Raw genomic sequence first — 22,252 nt, forward strand, 5'->3', positions numbered from 1 at the left:
AAATAATATCAGATATTCTATTTTTGATTTATACCCTGGTTGTTGAAAAAGTTATGGCCTGTGCTTATTTTATATGTTCACCTAGTTTGTTAGGAAGTTTTAAATAAGTATCATTGCTATCTTATAAGAACCAAGAGATAAGCCAGGAGATAAGGCATGGTGGAACACACCTGTAATCCCAGTGGCTTGGGAGGCTGAGGCAGGAGGATCCAGAGTTCAAGGTCAGCCTCAGCAGCTGAGTGAGACCTTAATCAACCCAGTGAGACCCTGTGTTTAAATAAAATACAAAAAGAGCTGGGGTGTGGCTCAGTGGTTTAGTGCCCCTGGGTTCAATCCCTGGTTCCAAAAAAAAAAAAAAAAGGATATAGGAGACAAAGCTGAGTCTAAGAACTATAGATAATATAGCAGGTAAGAACTTGGCAGGAAGGAATTTAATAGACAAAAAGGGTAGCCTGCAAATGCCAACATTTCAGAGGATTAGGCCAATATTGTGATGTCAGGTATCAGGTAAAAACAGATGGAAAAATTTTAAGTGTAGAATCAAAGTATAAGTGACTCAGGATGAGTCTTAGAGAATAAGCAAAACTATCATTTTACTCAGTTTAGGAATTTTAATCACTTTTTATTTTCTCATCATTCTTGGACCAATTGGGTAGCTGTGAAATGTTCTTTCATTGATGTCAGAAGCACAAAGGAGTAAATGGAAATAGCCTTTGAATCTGGCGCTAGAATTGAAGCCTTGTAACTTTGGCCCATATATCCTTGAGCAAAGCAAGCTTCGTGGAAAGACCCAAAGATAACAAGCAAAAATACATAGTCAACGTATTATGAAGTTATGGCAAAGATATAGATGCAAAGATGGATATAAGAAAATAAGGATCAGTAACCAGACCATGCATGTTACTTGTGTTTGGATATTTAATGCCTGCAGTAAGTTGATTGTCATTTTCTTTATTTTACATGGTGATATCTAGCATTTGATTATTGCCATTTCCTTCCATCACTAACTTTAATAGGTAATTAGTTCCATGGATTTAGTTAAGTTTGTGATTTTAATAAAATATTAATTAGATACACGGACATAGATATAGAGATGCAAAGATATGGAATAGGTGCCATCACAACTTTTTCCTCCTTGTCTTAGTTACTGCTAAGTGATCATGACATGCTTTCTCTTTGAGGTCAACTGAAGGTTTCAACTCTCCACCCCAGGGAGGTATGAGAGTTGAAACCTATTTACCATTATTACCTTAAATGATCAGATTCCCATCCACATTCAGATACTTGGAATACAACCAAGGTCCTGGAGTATAACCAAGAAATACATTTTTTAAAAGCAAGGTAACATTTAACCTTAGATGACATCATGTGAGATTTTCTTCTTTTTTTAATTCTTGGAAATATAGTGAATAGTACTCATGAAAAAAATCAAGAAATAAGTATTGTATGCCCTATAAACAAGGTATTAATTTTAATTTTACTGAACTTTTAATAGTATAATAAATGCACTCTTAGTGTTTAGAGTGTCTACAAAATATTCTTACTCATTCAAGTTTGTATTTAGACTCTAAAAATATTTTCCAAATGATTTCCTTCCTAGAAGAAAGTTCATAGTAAATTACTATGGGATTACTAACCCATTTCACTTGGATACATTTCTTTGGATCCTTTCAAAGTTTCAAAAATATGTGCCTTAATTTCATATCAAATACCACTGGATGACAAACATTCTTAGCACTATATATGTCAATTCACTTATCATTTTGTATCTTTTATACAAAGATGAATAAAGCATGATTCTTTACATTTATAGTTAGCTACACAAATAATCATTATTCATTGCTTACAAATATGATATTAAGACACACAGATTAGGAGAATTTGAGCAAGACTTCAAAAATGGGTATTTAAGTAGGGTCTTGAAAAATAGGAAAAAACACATTCTTCACAGAAAAAAAGTAGAAAGGAAGTACAGTTTAGGCAAGAGCATTTCAAAGCTTCAAGGCATGAAGTCTGAAAGAATAGAACAATACATGTTTGGGAATTGAAATAAAAGCAGGAAACCAATAAGTAAACCATTTTGGTAGTTTGTACAAACACCATGAAAGGTTTCATTAGAAACACTGGCGTTAGGGATGGAGATAGGTCTTTTGAAAAGATATTTTAAAGGTAGTTTAATAAGACTTCGTGATCAGTTGTAATAGGAAGGGAAGGTAACATTAATAAAAGAATCAAGGAGAGTTTGATGTTTTCATCTCAGGTTACTATCTAGAGTATAGCAGTCATGGAAATAGGGCATTCAAGATAAAGAATAGCGGTGATAGAGAAGGAAATCTCCCTTGAAAAGATCTTAAATTTTACACATTAATATTGGAATGAAGAAGTGAAAGTCTGAGGGAACTAGGTTTAGTAGGTAGCTTGATATAGAGTTTAGGAGCTTGGCTTGAGTCGAATTAGGTTAAGTTTTATTAGGAGAGAAATGAACCAGTGAGGCAATGGCAAGGTGTTTAGAGTGTTTGTGCCAGGACTCTCTCTTATATAGAGTTAAGTTAAAAAGCATATGGCAGAACTGAGATCAAGAATTGCAAGTCAGTGTAGGATAAACAGTAGAACAGAGACAATAATGAGGAGATTGACAATTCCAGAAGATGGGGTAAAACTGAGCAGATAGGCAGGAACAGAGGGCTCTGCAAGAATTACAAGGACAGGGAAAATAGCCATGGTTCAAATTCAAGGAAGACATCAAAATGAAAGGAAATTGAGCAAGAAACTTTGCCTAAAGCAAGAGCCAATTCCCAAGCATTTTGACCTGATGCTTCAAGCAGATATTAAAAATACTTCTAGAATATAAGAAATATCAGTAGAGATAACACCGTTCTCAACTAACTACAGTGATACATATATTTCATACAAGTATATCTTTCTATGCCAGAAGAAAAGTAACCAGGCTTTTTTGATGTGAAGGGGAAACTCTCAGATTTTTCTGTTTCTCCTGGATCTCTCCCTTCCTTCCCATTTTTGTTTCTTTCTTTTTTCCCCTACTCTTTCCCTGCTTCATTCCTTCCTCTTTTCCTCCCTCTTTCCCTCCTTCCTTTCCTTCTTCCTTTTCTTTGATCTCTATAGCATTGTAAAGGTTTGAAGAGTTTGGTCAGGAAAAACCCTGTTAATTGTTGGGTGAAGCATCTAGACTTTATACAGGATATTCTGAAATCCAAATGTTCTCATGTACACCTTTTAACCTAGAAGCTTTGTATATCCAACTTTATGTCCAACTCCCAAGGTTGGAATTAGAACTAATCTTTTGCTTCCTGTTTTATGATTTTTCTTTTTTTAGAAAAACTCAGTAAATTTTAGAAATCATTTGCTTATTTCTTACAAAAGCTAAACTTAAGATGTTTTTAGAATTTAGACAGAAAGCCTAATAGAATATTTGATCTAGCATTCTCTAGAACTATGTAACAAAATAACTATTTGATTTTTTTTCTTATTTTAATATAGTCTTTTCTGACTTAGCATTCTTTTTCACAGATATTATTATGTGTAAATTACAAGAACTGTTTCAGCTGAAATTTTTTTGCAATATCAGCCTCTCCTTTTCACAAGGGATATTTTGGTAAAGCTTGTTTGGTTGAAACACATTATTGTTACTTTAGGTGCTGATTATTCTGATGCCGAGTTTCCAATTGCCTTGATTAAAGTAGACACATTCTATGGCTTGGATGACTTACATTTCACATTGGTTTGAACAAGATGATTGGTATGAAGGACTACAAAGAGTAAGACATTTATGTTGTAATTATGATTTTCTGTGATTTTTTCTGCTTTGCTTCTCATGCAGCTATATTGTTTCAATCATATTTTGGACATTTTTGTATTCCAAAAATCTGAGGTTATGAATAAGATAGTTTTAAAGCAGAAGTAAGAATATGATTTATAAAGGTAATATAAGTACTGAAGAAAAGGCATTTTTCCCTATCCTGATTTCAGATGTATTCTTAATCATGTTTTCAGATTGCCTTCTGGCTTAAAATATAAAATAGCATTTTGTATAATGAGATTAATGTGTTAAAATAGCAATAATTTGAAAAAAGTCATTTCATCTGAAGAAAAAGACTTAATGGAATAGAATAGAAGTTACATGCATGCTAATACTACATGTTATAATATTATAAAAGGACATGTAAAAAGTTTCTGAGGAAATATGCCATTGTATCTGATAAATTTTTAGACAATTATGTTTCAAAAGGAATTGCACTGTTACCACGGTAACTTTTGCATAGTATTTTGAAAATAGTATTCTGATCTCTTGTTGCAATAGTAAAAAAGAAAAGCTATTTTAAAATATGCATGTCAAAATGGATTTAATTTAGAAAAATATGATCTCTTATTTTTTTATCTTTTTAATGGGAAATTTAGTATTATTTAAATGAAGACTGTGTGGATTTTTCTTTTCACTTAATTGTCTACTAAAGAGCCAGAATATCTTTACACAGTTTGACCACATTTTTCTTCAGTGTTGTTCCAGAGCATATGCTGTTAAAGATATGCAGTAATTTATTTTTCTTCCTCCTTTTTCACATTTCCATTCTAATCATATTAATCACACACAGATATTTTCTCCTTAGTTTGTTCTTTTATAAATATAAATCCTTAGTATTGTATAGCCTCTTTGATTTTTGTCCAGATACTTTTGCTTTTCCTTTTCTTCATTTTTTTCTTTAAATTGTGGAATGAGCTGGTAGACATCTCTGGAGCCAATAGATATCTGCCTCTGAAGAATGAAACTCATACTGTGAATTATAAAGCATTCTTCAGAAAAGATGTTGAGATTCGTGAGTAGCTTTTTATCCTGAATTTCAACCTTATCCATAATTGATGGAACTATTTCAGCTTGTAAGTTTAATAGTAGTGTTCCAAGCACCATTGACTGATACGACTGATACACATACACACACACACACACACACACACACTCTCTCTCTCTCTCTCTCTCTCACACACACACACACACACACACACACACACACACACACACTATAGTGCTGGTATCTTATGTGAGTACATTTTAAATGTAATAGCAAATACATTTTGATGTTTCAATACAGGAGGTATATTTTGGTTTGTTTTTGTTTTGTTCCCATGCATAGTCCATATATTTCTCCATAGAGGAGATAGGGGTGATAGTCTAATTTGGGAATCAAAGGGGACTAATGTTAATAAAAATGCTTTGTACTAAAATGTGTATTTCTTAGTGCCTTTGGAGCATCTTATGGAAATTATGAGGATTCGAAATCTTTCTTTCCTTGCCCTTTACTATTACTATAGGCCTCTGTAAATGAATTCCTGGTTTTGAGACATATTAAAAAAAGGAGATATTCTTAAATATAGAAATAAAGTAGTTCTAAATTTCACATAATCTTTATGAGTTTGATCTTCTTGCCCAAGTTTTGTTAAGTTCTTACATAGACATACATGAGAATGAAGATCCTATTCTAAATGAAGAAAATTGGCACCAGAATATTAACTTTCATTTCATCCAAAAATCCAGATTATTATTTTTTAGTTTTGTGTTTATGCATTTATACATATGTATATACATTGTATAATCATTGAGCATAGAGATGTTTTGAGTGCTTTTAAATGTTCACAAGATTCATTGCATTGAGACACCATAGTTAATCTCATGATCTCTTATATCCAAAAGAAATTAATTAAAAAAAAAAAACTATGAGTAAATGGCAGAAAGATAAATAGAGGAAAGGGAGCTAGGAAAGGTGAGGGGTAGGGGAAAACAGATGTACTCAAGTCTGAATTAGAACAAGATATATTCCATGCTTTTATAATTATGTCAAAATGGATTGTACTGTCATGTATAACTAAAGAGAACCAATAAAAATAAATAAAATGTTCACAAGAAGAGACAAGTTGGACTTTTGAATTAAAAATTATAAATTAGCAATACAGTGTTTGAAAATCATATACAAATATGAATTTAATCTTTAGACTACCAAGTCCACATTTATATTCTAACATTATTAATATTCATGGCATATCATATAATTATACAAATCTATAAATATAAATTTTGATTTTAAATTTACTTCTGAAATTTGGTTTGGGCTATATTGTAACTCTACATTATATATATTTAAAATTTTAGTATGATCATTTCATATCATAATAATCTTGCATATTTAAAAGTGAGCTTTTTAAAACTATACAAAACTTATGAAGATGTTCTTCTACCACTTGTTTTTTAATCTTTTATTAACTTACTGTGTAAATCATATTTGCCATATATATTCTCTATTAAACCTAAGAATAACAGTATAATTTTGTGTGTGTGTGTATGTGTGTGTGTGTGTGTGTGTGTGTGTGTGTGTGTGTGAGTGATGTGGTATGAGATTGAAACCCAAAATAAATCTGAGTTAAAAAAAAAATTAATTATGCTTGCAAAGAGGGGAGTTGCCAGGTTACTGACACTATCAGCTACCTGTGGGATGACACAGTGTTCACGCTTTCTTCAGGAGTCCATTAAAAATATGCATTATTCAGTAAACTGCAATGTTTTGCACTTCATCAGTAAAGTACATGTGTTATTTCTGGGCCAAAAAGTTTAATTCCTGAAGAAATGTTTAAATAGACATGAAAATTCTTAAATGGAATTCTGAAATGAGCATAATGAAAGGTTCATAATTCATATGCAATATGTTACCTGTCATAATTAAATGTTTATCTTTATATGTGACATATTTTGAAAATTACATACAAGTATGAATTTAATCTTTATATTTATATTTATTTATTTATTTATTTTATTTTAATTTTTTTTAGAAAGAATTTTAATATTTATTTCTTAGGTTTTTTTGGTGGACACAACATCTTTGTTTGTATGTGGTGCTGAGGATCGAACCCAGGCCGCACGCATGCCAGGCGAGCGCGCTACCGCTTAAGCCACATCCCCAGCCCTAGATTTATATTTAAAAATTATAAATATGTATTTCAAAATGTACCTTCAATTAAATATTTTCTATTTGCAGTAATGATGAATCATTAGTTGTATAATCATTCATGCCGATAACAAAGATAGTCAAAGAAAACTTCTGGGCATTTCATCTCTTTGGCAACTGTAGATAATCACTGAATAAAAACTAGATATCTATATATTTCATAATCCTGTTGAAAATATATTCTAGAATTTTCAAATTCTAGCAGTCATTGAATATATAATGCACATTTTTAAATGCAGTGGAATTTGTATGTTTAATGATGCATGACCTATTTTTATATTTTATTCAAAGTCATAGGTTCTTCATTTCCTTTTTGCTGAGTTTTATGCGTTCTATGTAGATTTTAGATAAAAGCACTTTATTAAGGTTTTTTTAAAAAAAATAAATTGAGACTTTGTATTGTCCTATCTATTATTTTAATGACTGGTTTAGACAGGTTATTCATCTCTGAACTTTAAAAGGATTTAAGTTCTTGAACTATAAGACCTATGAAAGCTTTTTAAGAACAAAAGCATCCCAAATTTTGTGCCAGCATATACTAATTTAGAAAACTTAAAAATATTAGATAGGATAGTTTAAGTAAGAATAGTTTAAGAATGTATAGGTATAATATTTCCAAATACTTTATATGCTTATGATAAATAAGAATTTAGCAGAGGAACTTTGAGAGATCAGTCCAGTATGTTAGAAGCATAGAAGTGGCCACTCTATCTTAACAAGGAGTAAAAGCATAAACAAACCAAAAAATTATCAGGGAAAACCAACTCCAGCCTGCATTAGCTTTCCACACTGAGCAAAGGGGAATACATAACTCTTGCTGCCTTCAGCCATCCTGTTCCACCTGAGGAGTGTGGTGTGGGGAACTGAGAAGCACTGATTAGGGACCTGGACTCATCAAAGACTGAGACCTAATGATAGAACTAGAGAGTGCATTCCCTGTCTCTGCACTTTACCATTGTATTGCTAAGAGCCTATTTAAAGCATTCCATTCACATGATACATCACGTCCCCTTCGCAAAAAGCTGCAAAGCATACTAGAAGGCAAAACACAGTTTGAAGAGACAAATATTAGAATCTGTTATTGTTTCACCCCAAAATGAATTATGTAGGTGTAAGTTTAACAAAATGTGTATAAAATCTGCTTAAGGAAAACTATAAAACTGTGAAGAATAGAGTCAAAGAGCAGGTAAATAAAAGGACATTCCATGTTCATGGATAAGAAGTTGTGATATTGTTAAGATTCCATTTCTTCCTAAATTGATCTAACAAACCCAATCAAAATACAGCTAGCTATTTTATAGATATCATAAATCTACAAATATCTACACAATAAAATGTATACAAATATCTACATATATAAATCTACATAATCTAAAGGTTAAATATCCAGAATAGCTAACTTAATATTTAAGGGAACAGAATTCTAGGATTAACATTACCTAACTTTAGACTTATTATAAAGACAGTGTGATATTTTGCAAAAGTATATGCAAATGGAAAAGAATAAGAAATCTAGAAATGCACACACACATAATTATACTCAACTGAGCTTTGCCAAAAGAGCAAAAGTAATATTGTGGTGCAGAAAGACAGCCTTCTCAATTAATGGTGCCAGAACAACTGAATATACATATATTAAAAATCAATCTAGACACAGGCTTCACACCTTCTATAAAAAGCTAACTCAAAATGGATTATAGAACTACATTTAGAATAAAAAATGCTAAAAATTCAAGAACATACAAGACACCTAGATGTCTATGGATTTAACTGTGATTTTTTAGAGGTGCATTCTGTGAAAGAGATTTTTAATAAGCTGGATTTCTTTAAAGTGAAAAACTTCAACTTTGTAAAAGGTAAGATCAAGACAGTAAGACAAGCTACACACTGGGGAAAATGTTGCAAAAGACACATCTAATAAAGAGCTTTTATCCAAAATATACACAGAAGTCATAAAACTCAGCAATAAGGAAATGAAGAACCTGACTTAAAAATGAGCAAAAGGCCTGAGCAAATCAAAGAAGATATGTAGTTTTGGGGTTGTGGCTCAGTGTTTAGAGTATTTACCTAGTATGTTTGAGGCACTGGGTTCGATTCTCAGCACCACATAAAAAAATAAAGACATTGTGTCCATTTACAACTAACAAAAATAAAGAAAGATATGTGAATGGCAAGTGAACATATGAGAAGGCATTCAGAATCATCTGTCATTAGGTAATTGCATATTGAACAATGATGAATGACTACAAACAAATTAGAATCCTCAAAATCTAAATATTAAATGTTGGTAGTGTGGAACAATAGGAGCTCTCATTCATTTCTGGTGGAAATACAAAATGAGTACAGACACTATAGAATAGTTTGGCAGTTTCTTATGAAAGTAAACATATTATCATACAAACCAGCAGTTACACTCCTTGATATTTACTCAAATGAATTGAAAATTTACATTTATAGAAAAACCTGCATGTGGATGTTTATAGCAGATTTACACATAGTTGCCCAAATTGGAAAGCAGCCAATATGTCCTTCAGTAGATGGGCAGCTAAATAAACTGCATGAAGACAAAAGAATATTATTCTGTTAAAATGAAATGAGCCATCAAGCCATGAAAAGCACTAGGAATCTCTCTACTTATCTGGACAGCAGTTGCACTAACTGAATCTGTCTGTTGTGATTATTTTGTAATTATTTTGGAAAACTGAAGTCTGCAACTTCCAGAGAATGGTTTGTATGTTAAATCTCAGTCAGTTTCAGCTCTTAACACAGTAGCAGCTACTTGTCCTCTACCTCAAGCCCTGTAGTAGGGAACTGTGCATATATTATGGAAGTACCTTGCATAAATAAAACACCCTGTCCTTTAAATATCAGGGATAACTGTTCTGATCACTAACTATTGCTTCTGATCATAGAGATAGAGACAGAAGCAGGCACTGCTGCAACCTTCCCCCATTGTTGCAAGCCCCTCCCTATCTATCTAAAATGATCAAGAGGTTTTTGTTTTAGTTCTTAATTTTTTTCCCACTGGTGGACATTAAGCCCAGGGGTGATTTACCACTGAGCTACATCTCCAGCCTTTTAAAATTTTTTATTTTGACACAGGGTCTTACTTTGCCTTGGGCCTCACGAAATTGCTGAGGCTGACTTTAAACTTGCCATCCTTCTGCCTCAACTTCCCAAGTTGCTGAGATTATAGGCCTGTGGCATACCACCTGGTTAAAGAGGATTTAAAGGGCTGACACCCTGCCCCATGGCCCCACTTCTTTAACTGTTAGGTTTTTTTGTTTGTTTGTTTGTTTTCTTTTTATCATTTTGGGAGCCAGTTATTGCTGACTGGAGAATTGAAAAGCAGCCACATATGCCGAGAAAGTTAGAAAGATACTATGCATACTCAGGGAAAGCTACAAGCTTAGAAAAAAATAGAGAGCCATTAAGTTTTCTCCTAAGGCTGATCCTTGACAAAGAGCAAAAACAAAAGCAATAATAAGAAAATACATAATAACAATAATAAATAATAACAAAAACAAAATAAGTAAACCCTGGGGAGATGGAACGTCTGATTTCTAGAGTTAACCACATTATTAGATTTAATTATCCAGTTTTCAACAATAACAAATCTAAAGTCCTACAGAGAAGCAGGAAAGTATACTTCTTTTAATGGAAAAGAAAATAAATCAAGATAAAATTTTCCTGAAAAAGTTCTTACGACAGATCTATTAGACAAAGACTTTAAAACAATTGTTTTCAAGCTGTTCTAGGAAGTTGTGAAGAAAATCAAGAAAGAGTGTATGGACAAAATGGAAATACTAACAAAGATAGAAAACTGTATATGAAATTTCAGTGAACTCCAATAAGTCCACTTTGGGACACATTATAATTACATAATCATGTACATATTATGTAATTATAATTTAAAACCAAAGAAAAAGAGTGGATCTTGAAATCAGTAAGAAGCAACTCATCACATAAAGCTATCCTTGAGAAGATACTCAGCAGGTTTCTTATCAGACACTTTGAAGACTAGGATGTAGTAGGCCGGTTTATTCAAAGTGAGAAAAGAAAACAAATTGTCAACAAAACTTCATATTTAACCAAACTACCTATCAAAAATGAAGGAGAAAAAGTAAGGGAGAAATTATGATACCCACACAAACATAAACTAAGAGAATTCATTACTGGGCGACATTTCTTGCAGTAGACATGCTCAAGGGAATCCATTTGGGGGAAATGAAACACAAAAGACAGTAACTCAAAAGCCCTACTGTCAGGACCCAGGTGATGTTTAAGCAGTTTCCCAGAGCTAGGGTGATGGATGAGTCAGATTAGAAATATTAAAGGTATGAGAAATTTGAGAAATAAAGACAACTTGGAAATAAGTGAAAAGTGGGATCTGATGGGGACCAGCTCTGATGGATATCGGTTCTAACAAAGAATAAGAGCCTGTGTTTTATTTTTATAGGTAGGAACATCAAAAAGTTTTAGTGTGACAGTCTTCTTGAGGAAAACAGGCAGAAGATGGGAAAAACATATTGTTTGGGGCTTGTCAGTTTATGCCTACCTCTTCTCTACCTCCGTGGATGAGCTACATTTGAACCTACAGCTGTCCAGCCAAGGCAGGGTGTTGGCATAATCTGAGCAGTCTCCATAGGTGGAATTTCACTTAGAGTTTCCAGAAAAGCAACAACCCTGTCTTGTGATGGCTCAAACATAGCCATAATTCATACATAGCCTCTGACACCCTACCAAAAAACCCAAATATCTCAATAAAGGTGGACACAAGGGTAATTACAAAAGCTATTATTTTGAAACAGTGGTTTATAACTCCACTGTTTATGTTCCCCATGATTTATGAGCATAAAGCTTAAAAATATAATATTAGTCTACAGGTAATATTGTTTAAACCTTTATTTGTGATTCTACATTTTGTTTCATACTAATTTAAAAGACTAATACATCGAAAACTATTTATATTTTGTGGCACATAGGCATCTGCAACTGAAGGGCATAAAGGTAGAGTATCAAAGAACCCAAGTTATACATATATTATTGAAGTTAAGCCGGTAAAAATTCAAATTAGTTCCTTATACATTTAGAACATAAAATATAATCTTCGTGGTATCCACAAAGAATACAGATGTATAATATAACCAAAAGGAAATGAGAAAGAAATTCAGAGTATCCCTTCAAAAATTAAATACAAAAGGCAACCGTAATGCAGGAAATGAGAGACAAAAACAAAAGACTATAAGGCATATAGAAAACAAATAGAAAAGTGAAAAAGGTAAGTCCCTCCTGATAAATAGACATAGTCAACCCCTCAGCATTCATGAGGGATTGTTTCCATGACCCTCCAGGGATAACACAATCCATGGATGCTCAAATCTCTTATATAAAATGTCATAGTATTTGCATATACTGTACACACATCTTTCCATATACTTTTTTTTGAGTCTTATTTATTTATTTTTGTGATACTGGGAATTGAACTCAGTGTCTTGCACATGCTAAGCAAGTGCTCTATTACTGAGCTTCACTCCTATCACCTCTAGTACAGTTAGAAGCACCTGTCAGTGATTTATAATACCTAAGATGATGTAAATACTTTACTTGTTAGTTATTTTACTATAATGTTTAGGGAATAATGACAAGAATGTTGTTCAGTAAATGTTCAGTAATATACTGTTCAGTGAAAGCAATTTTTTTAAAAAAACTATATAAAAATTATTCCATCTATGATTGAATTCACAGATGTGAGATCCATGGATACAGAGGGCCAGCTGTACTTCAAATGTGAATGGATTAAATTTTCTAAGCAAAGACAGAGATTTGCAGAATGGATTAAAATGATTGAACTATGTACTATCTACAATTAATACACTTTAAATTTGAAGACACAAATTAAAGAAAGTAAAAAGATATTTCACAAAAAAAGTGACAAAGAAAGTAGGGTGGCTGTATTAATACAAGATAAAATTAACTGTAGTTCAAAAAACAGGCTAGAAGAGACAAAGAACTTTATAAATAAAAAGCTGAATATATAAGAAAGACATAACTATATGACATTTATCAAAAACATTAAATAATAACTGACTGAAATAAGGAACAAATTCTATAATAAGAGTTGGAGAATTCAATATCACATTCTCAATGACCAGAACATAGATAATTAAGGAAATTAAGGATTCGACCATCAAATCAGTCCAACTAGATCCTACAGACATGTACACAGAGCACCCTGCTTAACAACTTCATATACATTGTTCTCAAGTACATATGGACACTTCTACTTTAAAATAGATGTTAGACTATGAATAAAGTCTCAGTATATTCTTAAGAAATAGGTATTATACAATGTATCTTTGTAATCACAAAAGAGAAGGATAGAGTTAGAAGGCAATAACAAAAAAAAATAACTGGAAAATTCTCAAATTCATGAAATTTAAGCAACATACCCTCAAAATAACTTATACGTGAAAGAAGAAATTACAAGGGAAAATAGAAGATACTTAGAGATGAAAAGCAAAAACATAACATACCAAAACATAATAAAAAAATAGTAAATGTCAGAGTAAAAATAAATGAAATGGAGAATAGAAAGACAATGGAGAAAAATCAATGAAACCAAAAGTTTATTCTTTGTAAAGATGAACACAATTGAAAAACCTTTATTAAGATAGATTAAGAAAAGGAATGAGTAGAATTGAATTATTAAAATCATAAGCTAAAGTGGGGATATTACTACAGATTGTACAAAATAGGAAGGGTTATAAAACAATACTAAGAAGTATACACCAATAAATTAGACAACTTTGATAAAATCAACAAACTCCTAGAAACAAACAGTCAACCAAGACTATACCATAAAGAAATTAAGAATTTGAATACTCCTATAAGTAGTAAGGAGACTAGATAAAATAATAGAAATTCAAATTGGTTTGATAGCTCAATTCTTTTTTTCTTCAATCTTTTTTTTATCATGGTAAAATAAATATAACTTAAAATTTACTCTTAACAATTTTAAGTGTACACCTAAGTGTACTATACCTCAATAGTATTAAATATATTTTATTATGCAACCACCAACCATTACTGCCGTTCATTTCCAAAAATCTTTTCATTTTGTAAAACTGAAACTCAAAAGCCATAAACAATTATCCCTCACTGCCTCCTTCTTCAGCACCTTACAACTGCTATTCTAAAGAGTATATATGTAATATATATCTCAGAGTGTGGTATGTGGGGTGTGTGTGTGTGTGTGTGTGTATCCTTGCATAAGGTTACCTGTTATTTTAAAAGGGTGCTGTGACTGTTTAATGGGGGAAAGGACAGTCTTTTCAACAAATGAACAACAAAGGAATGATGACTCTTATAAAATATAATGTACAAAAATTAAAATGACTCAAAACCTGAATGTAAGACCCCAAACTATAAGTCTCTTAGAGGAAATCAGGGTAAAAGCTTTACAGCATTGGATTTGACAATAATTTCTTGCATATAATACCAAAGAAAGAATATTCAAAGAAATAATAGATAAGTTGGATTTTATAAATATTAAAAAGTTGTTCATCAAGAAAAACAACCAACAGATCAAACAGGGAATCCACAGAATGAGAAAATAAGTTTGCAAAACACATCTGATAAGAGACTACTATCTCAAATATGTAGAGCACTTCTAACGCCAACAGCAAAAAAAAAAAAAAAAAAAAAAAAAATTACTAGATTCAAAAATTGGCAAAGTATTCAAATAGACTTTTTTTCCAAAGGAGATATGCAGATGACCAAATAAGCACATGAAAATATGGTCACATCACTAATCATTAGGGAGATGTGAATCAAAGTAACATACCTTTAGAGTGGTTACTATTAAATAATAGAAAATAACAAGAGTTGATAAAGATGTAAAGCAATCCGAACACTTCTGGTGGGAATGTAAAATGTAGCAGCTGATGTGGAAAATGTGAAAATTTATCAAAATATTAAAAATAGAATAACCACATAGTACAGATATTTCCACTTTTGGACATATATCCCAAAGAATTAAAAGGAGCATCTTATAGATCTCCCTCTGTCTCTCCCCACTCTACATATTCATAATAGCATATTTGCAATAGCTAATGTAGAAGCAATTCAGCCATCTATTCACTGATGAATGGATAAGCAAAATATCATGCATTGGATAAGCAAAATATCACATTACAATATTATCCAGCCTTTTAAAAAAATGGAAATTCTAAGATACATTACAATCTGGATTAAATCTAAGCATATTATGCAAAATGAAATAAGCCACTAACAACAAGACAAATATGTATTTTTTCACATATATAAATTACTTTAGCAGTCAAAATCATAGACAGCTTTAGAATAGTGGTTGTAAAGGGCTGAAGAAGGGGAGAATGAGGGATAATTGTTTATGGATTTTGAGTTTCAGTTTTATAAAATGAAAAGATTCCTGGAGATGAATAGCAGTGATGGTTGATGGTTGCACAATAAGAATATATTTAATACTACTGAGGTGTACACTTAAAATTGTTAAGAATAAATTTTAAGTCATATTTATTTTACCATGATAAAAAAAGGATTTTAAGATTGAAGAAGAAAAGAATTGGGTTTTTTCAAACCATGAGAAACATAAAGGAAACTTAAATGTATATTGCTAACTGAAAGAAGCTAATCTGAAAGGGTAGGTCCTGTATCATTGTAACTATATGACACTTTGGAAAGGCAAAACTATAGAGAAAGTAAAAAGATTAGTTGTTACCAAATTGGCAAGGGACAGGAATGAATAGGCAGAGGTCAGAAGACATTTTAGGGCAGTAAAATCACTCTAAACAATATACTACAGTGTCATTGTACATTTGTCAGAACCAATAGTAGAATACTAAGACAGAACCCTAACGTAGACTATGGACTTTGACAATGATATATTAGTATTACTTCATCCATTGTAATAAAAGTACCACCTCGTACTGAATGTTGAAAGTTGGGGAACTTGTGTTATAAGGAAAGGGAAGGCTACAAAGTATATTTGGGAATGAGGCTGAAATGACATTTTCAATGAAAAGAATATTACTGTAAAATAACCAATTGGAAAAAACCCACTATATATATATATTTTTAATTTATCCTCAATGCTAGCTCCTGAAGAAATGTAGTGTCATTAGAGGAGGAAGAAAGGATTTCTCTGTAGAAGTTTTGGAATATTTGTAAGCACTCAAATATTGATAGTACTGCTTCTTTATCATGACAATTTTTCACTTCAAATAATTTATTTACTTCTGGTAAACTTTTCACTGGTTCTATCCAGATAAGGGGTTTTGTGGGACAAGAACAAAGAACTGGAGAAGAAAGTAGGTTATTTCCAGATGCAGAAGCATGAAAGAGTAAAGATAAAAGAAAGTAGTGTTATAAATTAATGTTAATGGTACATTGGAGAAGATATTACTGATTGACATTTACTGATTTCTTAACATTAAGGAAGAAGAGAGCTGGGAATGTATTCAGTGGTAGAGTGTTTTTGTAGCATGTGTGAAGCCCTGGGTTTTGTCCTCTGCAATGCACACACACACTGAAGAAGCTAATGAGAGACACCAAGAAAGCAGATAATAAAGAGACACTAAGTTATGGTTTCCATAACTGTATGAGCTATCAATGATTTGGAATAGCTTGCTTTAAATTTCTGGGTAGCAGAGTAGAAAGAGAAGACTACAGCTATTATTAAGTTTTAGGGTTCCAGGGAATACACTGAACAAGCACCTAGAAACTTTTACCCTACATCTTACATGGATATATTTTGTATGTGTGATAATTTTACATATTTTGATTTTGACATTAACATTATTCTGTTAATATAATATAAAGCTTTTGAGCATCATAAACTAGATGTAGACTAGATATTGGCTATTAACTATATAATGATGGTATATGAATTCTACCTTTTAAAGGAGGTTTTTTTTTTGTCAATAATTTTTTTGTGGATGTCATTCATGAAATAACTATATAGAGTAGGACTCTGCCTAGGTATGTTTTTGGCCTTAGTATTATTTTCCAGTTTGATGGATTTTCAATATGATCATAAAACTTACAATCAGACTCACTTCCATAAATATAAAACATCTATGGTGTTTATACTTTCTTCTCTCCAGTATTTTAGAAGAATCTTGAGTTTACACATAGATTCATAGAATTTTTTGAACTGAGAGAACTCTTGTAGAAAATGCAGTTCAAAAGTATATTTTAGATTCAAGAAATAGAGACCTAAGGTTGAATGGCTGACTCCTACTTGTATTCTGTTCTTGATGCAAAGCTGGTCTCATTTCTTATTTATTTAGTCTTGGCTTTGGGCTGCTTCTGCCATGCTTCATGGTCTGATTTCTGGGATTGGTAACTGAAACATCTTCTGCCATAATCCATTCTTATTCAAATATAAACTATTTTCCAACTTTTTTCTGACCCCTCTTTTAACAGTAAGCAATGTTATTGATCCAGCTTCTATATCTGTCCTGTGTACTTCAAATACTTTATGTGAGCATAAAGAGTTAATGTAAAACGCATGTAGTTCTGTGACAGAGGTCAGAATCCCACCAACACTAGCCCACACTGTTTTAAATTTGAATTTTCTGCCTTAAATGAATTACCAGTATTTAAAAATTGGTACGTATAACAGAAAAATATGGATATTTCAGTTTTTCTCAGAAGTTCCATTTATCTGGCACATGGGATGGCTATTTCCAATGGCACTAAAATTGTTTACATAGGTAAGATATGCCCCTTCTCTTCCACTATAGTTCCTATAACTCCTTATAGGTTTCTCAACCTTTGGCCAAGTATCTCATGTCATTCATCATTTTATGATCTCTTGCTCCTGTAAAATGTTTTGAGGTCTATAAGTATTGGGGAATTTCAATTCCTTTTCTCTGAAAATGTATGGTGAGATCCATAGTAGTAACATTTTTTCAGGGCACAAAGGTGTGAATTAGAGAAGACATGAAAAATGATAGTGTTTGTCCAATAATGAGAATTCCTGAAACTTTCTTCAAATTTGTTTTTCAAGGCAAGCATGTCCCAGGTAAGGCAAGTGGGATTGCTGGCTGCTGGATGTCAGCCATGGAACAAAGATGTGTGTGCTGCCAATGGAGACAGGTTTGCATATTGTGCTACTCTGGCTATCTACATTTATCAGGTAACATAATGCTAATTCTTTTCAATTTTTAATTGTAACAGTTAAAATGATCATTTAATTCATAGTTGTTTAAGTTTTTTCACTTGAAAAGCACAATTGCTATAATTTAGTTGCTATTTCTATTTTCTGTTTTTTATTGGGCTTTCAAATGCTCAGAAAATGTTTATATCATCTTATTAGTAAATTTGAAATGAGAAAATTATATCAGTTGAAGGATGTGGATAGTCTATTAGAAATCATCACATGAAAATTAGTGTGGATACATTTCAAAATATTTTTGAGAGAAAAATCTTTATAACTACTTTTTTAAAAAATTCCAGTTGTCACTTATCAATTCCCAATGTACAAAGCCAGTGTCTTCATGAATTTCTCTAAATAGAGGAGCCATAAACATCTTAAATCCAAGTTTAGTCTTTCTCCTGAACCCCAGAGTCAAATTCTCAAAGGACTAACCTTTCGTCTAAACCAGAAATGTTAGTCAGAATGACTCACTTCTACGTACCTCCTTTGCCCTTGGTAACCAAGAGTAATGTGATATCTTGTATTTTTCAGTATCTTTCCTACCTGAACTATATAATATTCTCTTAATAGTCTCTCTTCCTTTCATTTGTTTTTTCCATAATTTATGCAAATATCAATTTTAAAATCTTTAATTGCCATTCATACCATAATATTACATCTGAACTTCATATTATGACTTTTTTTCCCCCTGGTATCAGGAATTGAACCTAGGGGTGTTTAACCACTGAGCCACATCCCCATTCCTTTTTCCAATTTATTTAAAGAAAGGACCTTGATGAGTTGCTATTGATCTTGCCATCCTCCTGCCTCAACCTACTGAGCTACTAGGATTTCATGACTTTTAACATCTTGTGACCATCCTGTGTCCTTTTTCTTTTACTCTGTGCTGCAGACATACCAACCAATTGCATTTTATAAAAGATCTTAAACTCCTGTCTCCTTTTCATTAATTTATCAGTTTGCCAACATTGCCTGTGGGGGGGACATTTTCTCATCTTTCAAATCTCACCTGAAATGTAAATTCTTTTTCATATTCTGCCTTTCCCCCTTCCTTATGAGAGAGGATTTTCATAAAATGAACTTTATTTTTCCATTTATTATAAATGAGGCTGCCTTACCTTTGCATTCTTAAACAATTTGTACACTTTCTAGTACTTCATAGATAATTTATTAAATGTTTTAGATGAATGAGACCACTCTCTTTTAATCTTCAAACATCAACTATTTCAGTTGACTGAAAAATAATGCTTTATTCTGAAGAATAAATAAGAATAAAATAATGCTTTATTCTGAAAAATACTTTTTATTATTATATAAGTTTATTACAAATTGTACTATGGTTTATTGAAAATTGAAGAAACAATAGCATTCATCCATAAAAACAATTCATTTCCACAATATAGAATATAATTGTGTGTAGTCCACTTATGAAGACTGGAAATGTCTAACAATGAAGGTGTGATTTTAATATCACTCACAATCTTTCACTTCCCATCCCTTCTCTATGTAAGACAATAGAAAGCTTCCTTTTTTTCCCCCTCTCATCTATGTCCTTGACACTCTGCATGTACTCCCATGCTTCTCACTCCCAAATTCCTTCTATAAAATATTTTGCCTAGCTAGTCTCAAGTCCCTCTCCTAAAGAAAAGAAGCATGTCAGGCAAAGCAGACTGTTCCTCTCAGAGGTAGGATGCTAAGAAACTGAACAGGTTTAGGCAAGACAATTTTTTCAAGTTTTTATGTCTGAAATTTTATGATAGCATTTTGTGACAAAGATTTAGGAAGTTAAGCTAAAATTGTGAACATAAACTTATGAATGAACTCAAAATTATGCTCATTTACAAATTAACTTAGGTGTCAGTTCATTACAGTGTGCACTGTAGCAACTTGTTTCAAAATATTCCAGTAAACAATTGCATTACTAAATGATGATATTGACATTAAATTGATGTTAATATAAATTTATATTTTAAATTATACAGTATATATAATTTATATTTACTTTCATGTGACCTAATTTATATAATCATACATATAAATTTATATAATAAATTAATATTGTGTTATGTGATCTAAAGAGATTTGAAAATTCTGCTACATAAATAGAAAATGTTATGATTTCAGAATAGATATTTATTAAATAGTATCTTGTACAAACAGACTGAATAGTCAAAGTCCAAAAATAATGTCAAATTCAAGATAATGACTGTGATGTATTATTAGATTTTTCTGAACATTAAATAATATTTCTAAATGGCTTTTGAATTTTTACTTTATAATGCACCAATATATTGTATTAAAGTTCTTTAACATTAATTTATGCTCCCTCTCAATGTAACAGTACATACAGTTCCAACACCAAATTATAAATATCATAGGAATTCATTAATAATTTAATCCCTATAAGTAGTTCAGTATTCTCTAGTGTGCTTACAGATACTATTGGATAATTTGTGTGGTAAAGTCAAAGAAGGTCACTGATTTTTATATTTTTATATTTATTGTATTTATAGATATTTATAGACTGAATTTCTAATATGTATATACCAGACTTTTCTGTTACATTGTATATATTCACAGTATCTACCACGGCTAACATAAATTTCTGAATAATTTAAAACTTAAAAACCTGATCATTTGTAAACAGACAAAAAAACACAATTATGTATTTAAATAGGCTCATGTAAAATTATTATTGCTGTAGTGCCATTCAGATTAAAACCAGTGGTACTGGGTTATCTTTAATAATGCTTTAATCAAAGTTGTCTAAGAATATTTGAAACTATAAAAAGAAAAAGAATTTATAGGAGACAAAGCCTTAGGAAATAATTAGGACATTAGTCAAAATTTTATATACAAAGATGTTACTGCACCATAAATGTGATAGCAAAAAGCAGAAGTTACTTAAGTGCAAAACCATAACATCAAGGTTTGTTCTTCAATATCAACTGACCCCCTTCTCATATCAGATTAGTTTGGCAAGATAGCAGAATTTTGATCATATATAGTACAAAGCATTACATGACACTAGAAATGCAACTGAGAACAAACCAGGCAAAATCTTATTGTGGGAACGGAGGACAGGGAGAGGTCATAAAATCAGTAAACAAATAATTAAGTAAATGTTTCAGGAAGTAATGTGTTCCATGAAAACTACAAAACAGATAATAAGATAATGGGATAGGTTCTGAGGAGAGTTATTAATTTAAATAGCATAGTCTGAAAACATTTCTCTAAAGTGGTACTTTTCAAATCAGACCTGAACAGGTAAATGAATAATCATGAGCAGATCAGTGGGGAGAGTATTAGAAGAAAAGAAAACAGTGAATATCAGGCTGTATGTAACATGGAAATGATTTTACTGGGAGGAATTTGATATCAGATTAGTTTGGCAAGATAGCAGAGGTTTGATCATGTAGAGTACTGAAGGTTCTGTCAGCAGTTAGGATTTTACTGCAAGTATATTGTTAAATAAATATTGGAATAACATTTAAGATAATGATTTTTAAAACTTTCAGTAGCCCTGAAATGATCACTACCTGATGACACATATAGTACAATCCAAAACATGGTACAAAAGGTAGAGAAGTTACTTAATCTACTAATTAATTCAGGCACATTTACAAATGAAACAGGAAAGTATGTACTATTTATTTTATTCTCTTACATATAAAAATACAACCTAATTTAAAAAATGACACAAAAAGGGTCAAGGATTCATAGCTCAGGAAGAGTTGTATATCTTAATAATATAAGGATAAGCATTTGATTTATTTAAAATCCTATTTTTTTGTACAACATAGTTTAATTTTTAAATTTAAATATAAGTGAAAATGGCAAAAAAAAATTCCAAAACCAAGGGGTTTTTTTACTCTTAAAGAAATGGATATAGCCATGGAAAATGTAATAAAGGTCTGAATTCTTGTGCATATTTGAATGTAAAACATTTTTATTAATATTAATTTATGTTTTATTTTTCATTCTCTCATTTTACCCCAAATGTTTTTTTCTGCTGATCGAATATACTTAAATAGACCAA

General features: G+C 31.5%; 1 protein-coding gene across 1 annotated transcript in view; it reads left to right on the plus strand.

The window, feature by feature from the left end:
* Window positions 1–3,689: 3,689 nt before the first annotated feature.
* The window catches only part of Wdr17 (WD repeat domain 17), a 74,582-nt gene continuing 56,019 nt past the window's right edge, over window positions 3,690–22,252 (plus strand). The window contains exons 1-2 of the mRNA XM_076852376.1: window positions 3,690–3,776; window positions 18,064–18,192. Of these exons, the coding sequence (XP_076708491.1) occupies window positions 3,711–3,776; window positions 18,064–18,192 (195 nt within the window). The 5' untranslated portion in view covers window positions 3,690–3,710. The remainder of the gene's footprint in view (window positions 3,777–18,063; window positions 18,193–22,252) is intronic.

The sequence above is a fragment of the Callospermophilus lateralis genome, chromosome 4 (genome assembly GCF_048772815.1).
Source record: "Callospermophilus lateralis isolate mCalLat2 chromosome 4, mCalLat2.hap1, whole genome shotgun sequence".
Lineage (NCBI taxonomy): Eukaryota > Metazoa > Chordata > Mammalia > Rodentia > Sciuridae > Callospermophilus > Callospermophilus lateralis.